The sequence below is a fragment of the Asterias rubens genome, chromosome 11 (assembly GCF_902459465.1).
Source record: "Asterias rubens chromosome 11, eAstRub1.3, whole genome shotgun sequence".
Taxonomy (NCBI): Eukaryota; Metazoa; Echinodermata; class Asteroidea; order Forcipulatida; family Asteriidae; genus Asterias; species Asterias rubens.
Genome location: NC_047072.1, coordinates 9,186,636 through 9,198,542, shown reverse-complemented (window position 1 = coordinate 9,198,542; position 11,907 = coordinate 9,186,636). Strand labels below are relative to the sequence as shown.

Below are 11,907 nucleotides of genomic sequence, written 5' to 3'. Positions count from 1 at the left end.
TAAAATGAAAACGTCTTCTTATTTGGACCAAACACAGAATCAACTAGTTATTATAATTTTAATAAAATATAGCTTAATAATGATATAGATCATCTATACCGGAACTGGTACAACATTGTATTGTGACGCGTGCATGTACTTTACACAATTCCATTGCGAATTTTCAATCTGTCGTGAATAAATTTAAAAAAAATTGTACTAGTCTCGCTGCAGCATTTGATAGATATTATGTTCAGAGAGTTCAATCAAAACAAATGTGCATCTCTTAAAACACACACAATTCTTATCTGTCCGTTTCCAAAATATTTCATTTTTTTTTATGACAAAGATTAACTTACAGTATGTTAGCGGGAAATCTTGGTGGGCTAGTTGGTTAGACACCGCTCTTGATTTTTAAAAAGGTCATGGATTCGAATCCCACCCGAGTAATATTTTTATTGCCGTTGTTGTGTTCAGTTGCAGCCGATAATTTCGAAGCGCATGCACAGATCTCCCATCCACAACCAGAGTTCTATGCGGATGAATCTTGTTCGAATCATTCTCTGCTGTGATGAGGTCTGGACAGAGATCAAAACATCGTCACCAGCAGATCTCGGTTCGGCTACATAGTACTGGATTAGCAGGAAAAAAATGATACAAAAGAGGTGTTTAAGATTTCAATTAATTATTTATCGTAGACATCACAACGACCATTATTTTCTTCCTCATTATACGCTCGAGAAAAGTTTGAGTGGCCTTTGATTTATGGTTCACCCAGGCCGAGCAAGTTTGCCTTGTGCGCTTTAATACCCTTAGCATGGGGGTATAGGAGGCTGACATTGAAGCTTTTATCCGTGAATTGTGGGAATTGTTGTACAAAGCAGTCTCTGGACTTTCTGAAAGTTGGAAATGTTTGGTCCATTTTGTGTAGCGGTATATGCCCGCGTGCAAGCAGTACATTGCACATGTTCGGGTGAGCGACCAGACTTGACCAGAAGCCGTGACGTAGTTTTCGTATTGATCATAGTCGACCAGTACAAAGTTAGACCATAATTATTATACCACCCCTTACAAATATTGAACAAAAACTACGATATCATGATAGTTACCATTCGACCCCGACCCTCTAGATACATCAATGAGTTTTCATCATCTCCATACATCAGATAAAAAATCCTCTGGCTTTGGTATAGTTGGTAAAGTCCCTGCTGAATGATCAGGCCGTAGATGTCCACCGTGTGGCCGAAATCCACCTGAATCCATGTGTCAGTCCACTTGATTCCACACCAGTAACCTGTAAAATAAGAAGGTTTTTGTTTCTTATCTCTTGATACCAAAAACATCTATTGTACACGCAAATGACTTCAAATCGAATACCTTAAGAAGCAGAAGAACATAATAGTCCTTGACACTTACGAGATTTTACTGATTTATAGCCATGGGTTGAAGAAAGAAAATGTTACACGACTCGTTTGAATTTATCATGTACGTACACGATAAACTCAAATTTATCATGTACGTACACCATTTCTTACGTACACTACCTCCAAACTTATTGTGTACATGATTAATTCAAACTTATCGTCGTACCTATATCCAAACATATTGTGTTTACGATAAATTCCAACTTATACTGTACGTACACTATATCCAAACTTATTGTGTACATGATCAATTCAAACTTATTGTGTAAATACTCTTAACATCCAAACCTATTGTGTACTCGATATATTCAAATGATCATGTACGTACACTGTATCCAAAGTTATTGTGTACGCACACCATATCCAAACTTAGTGTGTACATAATACGATCAGTTCAAACTTATCGTGTACGTACACGAAATCTTTAACTTATTGTGTACGTACACGATCGTGTACGCACACGATAAGTTAGCATTTATTGTGTACGTACATGATAAGTTATCGTGTGAGAAATTATGTATTCATGTGGTGGCAATACGATTCCGTAATTGTTCATTATTACTAGGAATGAAACATTTGAATCACTTAATTGACAAACTCTGCATTACCTTCTTGTTTGTGCAACTAATTGGATCATACACAAGATGTCCGTCAGTTTATGTCATCAAACAAAATAATGTACCGATGATAACAGTTTTAAAATGACCAAGCGGATTGTTATCAATTGCGTTAAACATGACATAATGATTGTACAGTAGTTTTTTTTACGGATTCGTTGTAAAAAAAAGGATATACTTACCATTGCTGTTCAACCTAGCTAGTGCTGGTCCGTAGTTGTTGATGTCGTTGTCAAAGACGTTCATAGCAGTAATCTGATTGTCGGCTATGGCGCCACTTTCCATACCCAGGCGATTCATGTTACAAACTGGCTCAAATATAATTAAAAAAACATACAAAAACATAACAGTAATGAAACAAAACAAGTCAGTGGAAACTCTTTACAAGACATTGGTGTATATGTTGAGTCACTGACGCTCCTCTGGACGTGTTTTGTTTCTCTTTTTTTTCTTTTCTTTTTTTTAAAATGCTTTTCATTTTGTTAGTAAATTGATAGCAGAAGCCGCGCTCGCATTGAATATTTTGGTAACTAATCACGAGGCAATGTTTACTTAAATGTCGCGTTACGTTACAACTGTTCATCTACTGTTTCGTTTTCTATTATTGACAAGAATAACACGTAAATGTTGGTAATGCTTCAAAGCGTTTGGGCTGAACCATTATTGTAATGATATAGAAAGGTTTGCGGTATTACACCATGTAATGATAATCTCTTAATGAGTTGGGGTGGTTCTAAAAAGAACTTTGGGTTTCAACTCGACGTTTCGATCAGTATATGCATGCTCTGATCGTCTTCTGGAGAAAGCTCAACTCTGATGCTGCATACATAATGAACATGTTCCAACACACTGAAAGATATGCTTCTTGATTTTGCTTATTAGTGAACATTGATTTTCTTACAAACCTGTGACAGTGACTGAGAATGTACATTGTGCAGGGTTTCCAGCAGTATCCGACGCCGTACAAGTGACGTTAGTGGTACCCACTTTGAAGAAGTCACCTGATTTGACAGTCCTCCCTTCGGCATCGTCTCTGCAAGTGACATAGAGCACAGCCTTATCTTCTTCGTCATACGCATCTACCTCCCACCACTGAACAGAAGCGGGAGCATTGCTGTCGTTGGTTAAGCCGAACACATCTCGGTCGCAGCTCATTGAAGGACCTTTAGTATCGACTGGATTATGAAGCATATAAAAGAGTAAAGACTAACAAATACTTGAATCTTTTTAATAGTTGCTGCTGTAGCCTTCAACACCAATGTTCTACCAATGGATATTGGGATTGGTTCATTTTTCAAAAGGGTTACTGATCCGACGTAATGTGAATGATTTTTTGAAATTGCCAGAATCTGTTTAATAAGATTAGTGCTTTCGAACACACACACCTTATTTCTGATAACCAACCGCGTCTGACGTCATACTTGCGATCGTGGCGATATTCACGTGACAACAAAATTGCCCCCCCCCCAATATTCAATTCAATAAACGTTTATTCCATACTCTTGTTAAAAAAATATGTGAGAAATAAACAGTACATAGAAATTTAACAAATATTGAGAACTAATATTTTAAAGCAGACACACGGATAGTACTTTTGATTAACAATCAACACAAATTAATAGGATGGTAGGCCTAGCATTGAATAAAGGGGATACAATGATATCTGCAAATATGTTTTGTTGGATTCTTGGTCACCTTAGCAACACAACAACAAAATCATTATGCCCGGAAAACGATCTAAATAAGAACGCTTGCTTTATGCTTGGAATAACGCTAACATGTATTGTCTCAGCCCTGTTTCCTACCTGCTTTTGCTGATGTTGAGTCGAGTATTGATGTTGAAAGTTCCGTTGAAACTGTGGTGATCTATATACACATAAATTGAACAATATTCCAAAAGCCCATTCATTTGGGCTTTCTGCATAGAAGCTTGAAATTGTAAACAAATTTTGTCGTGATCCTTAAAGGAACACGTTGCCTCGGATCGGACGAGTTGGTCTATAAAAAGCGTTTATAACCGTTTGTTATAAAATGCATATGGCTGGAAAGATGTTTTAAAACTAGAATACAATGATCCACACAAGTTTGCTTTGAAATTGCGTGGTTTTCCTTATACTTTGCATACAAACACGGTCAGCCATTTATGGGAGTCAAAAATTTGACCCCCATAAATGGCCAACCATGTTAGTCGACGAGTTAAAAAGAAAACCGTGCAACTTCGAGGCATGTTTGTGTGGATCATTGTATTCTACTTTTACAACATCTTTCTAACCATATGCATTTTATAACAAACGGTTAAAAACGCTTTTCAAAGACCAACTCGGCCGATCCAAGGCAACGTGTTCCTTTAAAAGTAAATCTGAAAATTAAAGGAAGACGTTGCCTTGGATCAGGCGAGTTGGTCTATGTTATGAAAAGCGTTTGAAACCTTTTGTTATGAAATGCATAATGATAAGAAAGATATTTTAAAAGTAGAATCCACACAAATATGACTCGAAATTGCGTGATTTTCCTTTTATTTTGCGAACTAACACGGTCGGCCCATTTTGTGGAGTCAAAATCTGAACTCACAAAATGGCGTGCCGTGTTTGTTCACGACGTATAAGGAAAACCATGCAATTTCGAGGCATTATTGTGTGCATCATTGTATTCTACTTATTAAACATCTTTCAAACCATATGCATTTTATAACAAACGCTTTTCATCTCGTCCGATCCAAGGCAATGTGTCCCTTTAACGTCCGGTTTATGACCAAAAGTAAAGGTAAAAAAAAAATTTAAAAATTAAAAAGGTAAAAATCTCTGTATAAAGGATTTATAATATAAAGGGTTCTTATGGGTCATTCCATGTCAGACCAACGCACTTTTTTACCTCATGTCTTCCGATTTTGATAAAAATTGCTGTGCTTGTAGGTCCTAATGAGCAATGAATGCACACCAATTTTCAGCCCTATCGGACTTTCTAGTGGAAAGAAACCACTAACATCTGACATGTTTAGGGTAAAATAACAACTTTTTGGTCAAATCAATTCTTTCATCAAAAATTTTTTTTTCTGAACTGTAGGTCACTGTAATCTTAAATATGTTATCGTGACCTTTGACCCCGTTTTTGAAATAATGTATCATACATTCCAAAAATCAACGAAATAAAAATCATTTGATAGAGCATGTCTTCCTCTATCAGAATCCACTAAGAAACAGTTGGGCTCTTCAAAATTTACAAGTTTATGACTATTTTTGTACAAGTCACTATGATCTTTAATATAATATCGTGACCTTTGACCCAATTTTTAAAATAACGCATCATTCCAAAAGTCAATGAAATGAAAATCACTTGATAGAGCATGTCATCCTCTATCAGAATCCACTAAGAAACAACTGGGCTCTTCAAAATTTACAATTTTAAGACTATTTTTGGTAGGTTACAAATTAGTCAATTTATACATTGTACTTTACTTTATAAATAAATAAAAATAAAAAACTTTCCAAAGTTACTGAAATTGTTATTGGTTTGGGATTTTTTCATGTTGAGGGCTGATGTGGTCTAACCAGAATCATACTTTAAAATACCAGCAGTGACGCACCCAGGATTTAATTTGGGTTGTGGGTGGAGGGGGGTGGGGGGGGGGAGGGCATTTTTCCGAAACAAAATTCTTTCCAAGATGGTAAACAAAAAATGTCACAATGCTGCAACTCTGACTTCATCGGAAGGTTAGCATGCCTTTTCGTGTGCTATACGGTTAAATGGAAATCGCACAGTTCTATTAAAATGGGCACTGAAGTCAGAGTTGCAGCATGGTGAACAAATTGTTCTTGAGGATTTCTCAGAAAGTTACTATGCATTAGTTTGTTGTTCAAGATTCATCACAGGGGGTTAAAGTATCTACTGAAGAAAGGCAGACAGCTTCTCCATCTCAACCTCGATGTAATCTCTAACTGGGATCACTAATAATCACAGTGGTGCACCCGAAAGTGGGGGGGGGGGGGGGACGATGGGTCTGGGGGATTGATCCCAACCCCTCCAAGGTTTTCAATTCGTTTGTTTGATTTGTTTTGATTTTTTGTTTTACAATCTTCGAAAGAAACTTTTGGGGAAAATATGGCCCACCCCCCAAAAATAATAAATCCACATCAGACCTCAACAAGAAACAAATCGCAAACCATGAACACTTTAAGTAACTTTAGAAACAGAAGAGTGAGGTTTGTTGGTGGATTTATTATGTAAAGTATGTAAATTGACTAGCTTGTGACCTAACAACTGTACAAAAATGGTAATAAAATTGTAAATTTTGAAGAGCCCAGTTGTTTCTTGGTTGATTGTGATAGAGGAAGACATGCTCTATCAAGAGATTTTTATTTCCTTGATTTTTGGGATGATACATTATTTCAAAAACTGGGTCAAAGGTCACGATAACATATTAAAGATTACAGTGACCTACATTTCAGAAAATTTATTTTTGACAAAAGAACTGATTTGAGCATGCAATTCACATCATTTTGATACCAATATTGCATATATGTGATGAGAATTGACATGGTTATGACATATTTTTACCCTAAAGGTGGTTTTTACCCTAAAGATGTCAGATTTTAGTGGTTTCTGCCCTGACCACATGGTAAGTCCGATCGGGCTAAAAATTGCTGTGCATTCATTGCTCATAAGGACCTACAATCACATCACTTTTTATCAAAATCGGAAGACATGAGGTAAAAAAGTGCGTTGGTCTGACATGGAATGACCCACATAAATTATGGTAAAATTATAGTTTTTGAGATGAACTTTCTGAAATATTTAAGTTCTGCTTTAACCGGAAGTCAAGGTCAAATTGTATCGCTTTACCTGTGTAGCAATTGTTGACCTTCAACGCCTCGTCGGATGATTTGTAAAAATTACAACAAGTGCACGAGCTATGATTTTGCTACGAATAATAGAATTTGATTTGATTTAATTCAAAATCTGATGACGTCGTCATGACATAATCAAATTGGTGTCGTCTTGATCTTAGGGTTCATAATGTCTGATGAGGTTCAATTCAATTTCAATATTGAGTTATGCTGCAAATAAGCCCGACAATGACTTTTTGAGGGAAAACAGCGAAGGCAAACTACAACCCCGGGTACCCGGAAGTTAGGTTGTACAATTTTGGCGTTAACTTTTCAAATGTTGCCCAAGTCATGATTTATCAGATGCCCAACTATGAACATTAAAACTGTTACATTCAATGAGATACAGCTAAAAGCAAATGGTAATTTTTCAACTTTAAAAAACCCTGTCAATCGACACCTGATGACGGCATGACAGCTGTGCTGTCTTAATATTGCGGCTGAATTTTGATGAGTTTAAAAGCCATTGGACACTTTCGGTAAACAGTATTGTTCAAGGCTCACACTTCGTGTATCACAACTTATATATAACATAACAAAACTGTGAAAATTTAGGCTCAATCGGTCATCGGAGTCGGGAGAAAATAACGGGAAAACCCACCCCTGTTTCCGCACGTTTCGCCGTGACATGTGTTTACTATAAATCCGCAATTCTTGATGTCGAGAATTGATAATTGTTTTGTTTTAATGTTCTCTCAAAAAGTAAAGCATTTCATGGAATAATATTTCAAGAGAAATCTTTCACCATTACCTTCTGTTAACCCTGTAAGTTATTTGTAAATCTGTGAACTTTTTTTTCTGTACCGAAAGTGTCCAATGGACAGGGTTCCGTGGAAGAAGGAAACAGAAACGCAAAAACAGAACAATATCAAGAGGTGTTCGTGCTTGTATCGTAAGAACACCTAACAATAATCATAATAATAACAACAACAACAGCAGCAGGAGCAGCAGCAGAAGCAGCAGCAGCAGCAGCAGCAGCAGCAGCAACAATAATAACAATAATAATAATAATAATAATAATAATAATAATAATAATAATAATAATAATAATAATAATAATAATAATAATAATAATAATAATAATAATAATAATAATGGCTTCTTATATATAGCGCGTGTATTTGCACTCGGTGACGCTCGGGCGTTTTTTAAGATATCAGTACTTTCCTGCAAGGTATGTGGGACTACGTTTGAAATATGAGACCTACTCCTTTTTCATAGCACCATGTTATGGTTAACAAGGTGTTATTGCGCATTTTGCTGCCAATCAAACCAGCCACCCAGAAGCGAACCCCTTCTCTTTTTGATAAGTGCACTGGATGTTTTTACGTGTGTCACAGCAACACACGGGACCAGTGGCTTTACGTCCCATCCAAAGGACGAAGCATCGTGGTTAAGTGTCTTGCTTAAGGACACAGGTGTCACGGCTGGGGATTCGAACCCACACTGTGCCGATCAGAAACACCAGAGTTTGAATCCGGTGTTCTTAACCGCTATGCCATGACACCCCAATATAGATTGTTATTCCTTTATTTTAAAATACACTTCACTGTTGTCAACGCGTTCGGTTCCAGCACGAATTGTACTTGGCGAAAATGTGCATAATTGCATTATTGGTTCGTTGACCCATTTGCAACAATTCTTTGATGAGGTAATCTCTAAGAAATAATACATATAATGTCTGGTAAAAGTTTACAGTAATCTGCAATAATTATGACACCAATTTGTATAACCTCGTTTTGTGTCCGCGTCCGAGAGCAATAAAGGAGGAACTTACTTGTTCAGTCGATGCTGCTTGGGCTTGTGACGTTTCTTGATTTGTTTTGATTGTCATCGTCGTTTCTTCAGGGAGTGGTTTGGCTTTATTTGATGAGACACCAAAGTAGGAAAAGCCGCCATCTTGCTTGTAACTCTCTGGGAATTCCTCCTTCCTGGCGTCGTTGAGTTGACAGATGTCACTGATGTCATTGTGATTGAATGACATACAGCGACTGTGCCTTGAGCAAAGCATCATACATTTGATCCGATCTGACCCCGAGTGATTTTGAAATGAGTGACCAATCAATGTGTGGTGCTGTTGTGGTAGATAAATGGTTCCACGGGACCCGATTTTGCATTTACCTGTCACTGATGCCTCGTAGGACAACCAGGCTACCATCGCAATGGTGAACGATATCAGAACTTTCATATTGTTCTGGTGTGTCTTTCCACAACCGGTTGACACCAGCTCAAGAGTGGAAATGACGCACTGCTCAAAATCACTGGCGGAGTAATATCGTCCTGGAGCGGTGGTCAATAATAAAGCAGGGGTGTGGAATCCTTCTTAAGTCAATATCTGAATACATTACGTTGTTTTCATTTGGTAGATAACACTTGGAATAGTCTTGTTTGTGATAAAATACTTCGTAAATCTTTCATATTTCAGCTCTTAACATTTTACATTCAAAAACACGTCGTGCCTTGCCTAATATCCATATTTACTAATATCCATTGGTGCTGAAAAGGCTACATTACAAGGGGGGGTCGTACCTTTAAAACAAAATGTTTTTTTCCTGGACTTGAAAGACAAGGCGAGAGTCGGAAGAAAAACGTCATGGTTACGCCCAAAGCTTGGTTGGAGGAGATTATACTGCTAGTTATATTATTCGGTGACATAAGTTTAAAGACACTGGACACTATTGGTAATTGTCAAAGACTAGCCTTCACAGTTGGTGTATCTCAACATATGCATAAAATAACAAACCTGTGAAAATTTAAGCTCAATTGGTCATCAAAGTTGCGAGAAAAAAAATAATGAAAAAAAAAACCACCCTTATCAGTTGAAGTTATGTGCTTTCAGATGCTTGATTTCGAGGGCTCGAAACCAAATTCGTGGAAAATTACTTCTTTCTCGAAAACTACATTACTTCAAAGGGAGCCGTTTCTCACAATGTTTTACACCATCAACCTCTCCCCATTACTCTGTACCAAGTAAGGTTTAATGATAATTGTTTTGAGTAATTACCAATAGTGTCCACTGCCTTTAAAGCCATCGGACCCTTTCGGTAAACAGTATTGTCCAAGGCCCACACTTCGTGTATCACAACTTCTATATCAAATAACAAACCTGTGAAAATTTGGGCTTAATCGGTTTTCGGAGTCGGGAGAAAATAACGGGAAAACCCACCCTTGTATCCGCGCGTTTCGCCGTGTCATGACATGTGTTTAAAATAAATCCGTAATTCTCGTTAACGAGAATTGATATGTTTTACTGTTTTCTCAAAAAGTAAAGCATTTCATGGAATAATATTTCAAGAGAAGTATTTCACCACTACCTTCTGTAAACCCTGTAAGTTATTTGTAAATCTGTGAACTTTTTTTTTCCTGTACCGAAAGGGTCCAATGGCTTTAAATCAATTAGTGTATCGTTTTATCGTGTGTATCGTTTGCTTTTTTTTTTTTTTTTTTTTCGGTGAACAAGTTTATCAGTACTTCGTAGTATTATGGGTTGGTTAATTTAAGAAATCACTGAGCCGAGAAGTGTATGCATCAAAGTGAAAATCACGTTTACATTTTTAGTGCGTCTTTCATATTGATATTGAACCCAGATATAGTCAACAAATCAACTTGGAATTTAGAAGGGAAAAAAGGAAAACATTTGAAAAATAAAAAGGGTTATCAGAGACCAGGTTTATCCGTCACTTGGTTGCTGAGCGCCTTTTTTGTCCAACTGCAGCACAACCCAACTTGCAATCTAATCTGGCACTATTATGCGCTGATGTTTGTTGGTGTTTATACTCAAAATAATTGTTAGCATAAAACATTACTTGGTAATGAGCAGTGGAGAGCTGTTGATAGTGAAAAACATTGTGAGGTATTGAAATCGGGCATGGAAACAAGGGTGTTTTATTCTTCCTTCCATTAATATCTCGCAACTTCGACGACCAATTGATTTACTAGTGCATACGTTGAGATACACCAACTGTGGAAACAAAACAGCGCATACTGAATGTTTACTTTATTGTAAAATTATTTTTGACTGAATTGTGAACCGTCCAGGTAAAGGTTCGTTGTACGGTGAACTGTTCAATAATCAATACTTCCCCGATAAGAAACCTATAGAATGGTAAGAGAATTAGACTGGTGTCAATCAATGTGTTTAGGAATGTTCTTTTAAGGGAAAATGAGACAAAGAACATTGGTCAAACGATTATGATATTTTATGAAGTGATTTATTGACACGCAATACGATTTTAAATTTGTGTACAAATTGTATTGTTATACCTCGGTAACAAACTGTGAAGTTTGATTGGTCGAGAACCAATCACGTGACGTGCAACAGAAACGCATGTTACATGGCTCGGGGTCGGGTAACATGAAAAGTGATGTACACCGGTGTACATCACCTTGATCGTTCCCAGTGTTGTTCGATTTCCAGCGCTGTGTACGAAACACATGCGGGTTCGAGGGAACAGTAAGGAATTGTTTCTTGTTCGTCTGCTTATTAAACAATGAATACTCCATCGTAATAATGTTTGAAGATCACAACAGAACTTCGAGAAGAGGAATATTAATGTTACCAAGGTATAATAAAACAATTGTTGCACGCTGTGATTGGGGTCCATGGGTTTTGTACACCCTCGAGGGACAATGGCACCCTCGGCTTCGCCTCGGGTGCCATTTCCCCTCGGGTGTACAAAATGCCATGGACCCCGTCACATCGTGCAACAATTGTATAATGTAAGCTGGTCCGCAATGGATACCGGTTGTATAATGTTTAAAGATACAATTTAAAAGTGACTATAATGAATTGAATTATTGAGTTAAAACAACAGTAAACATTGTCTGTGATACCATATTGAAACAATTCGATTAAGTATACATCCTGACTTTGTGTGACATTTAAAATATTTAACTGTTTATAGACTGCTTTGATTTTATCGAGTATAAACAAAAAAAACTAAGACCACTTGCTGCATACTGAGCGTATACGAGGCTTGTTGGCTATACAAATAATGGTTTTAC

General features: G+C 37.1%; 1 protein-coding gene across 1 annotated transcript; it reads right to left on the bottom strand.

Annotated features, from left to right (window-relative positions):
• Window positions 1–391: 391 nt before the first annotated feature.
• LOC117296678 (neuropilin-1-like) lies at window positions 392–8,887 on the bottom strand. The gene is made up of 6 exons (XM_033779708.1): window positions 8,681–8,887; window positions 3,826–3,886; window positions 2,926–3,195; window positions 2,203–2,328; window positions 1,089–1,273; window positions 392–611 (listed from the first exon to the last, which is right to left on the bottom strand). The coding sequence occupies exons 1-6, from the start codon at window positions 8,885–8,887 to the stop codon at window positions 453–455; spliced, it is 1,008 nt and encodes a 335-aa protein (XP_033635599.1). The 3' UTR covers window positions 392–452.
• Between the last annotated feature and the right edge of the window lie 3,020 nt (window positions 8,888–11,907).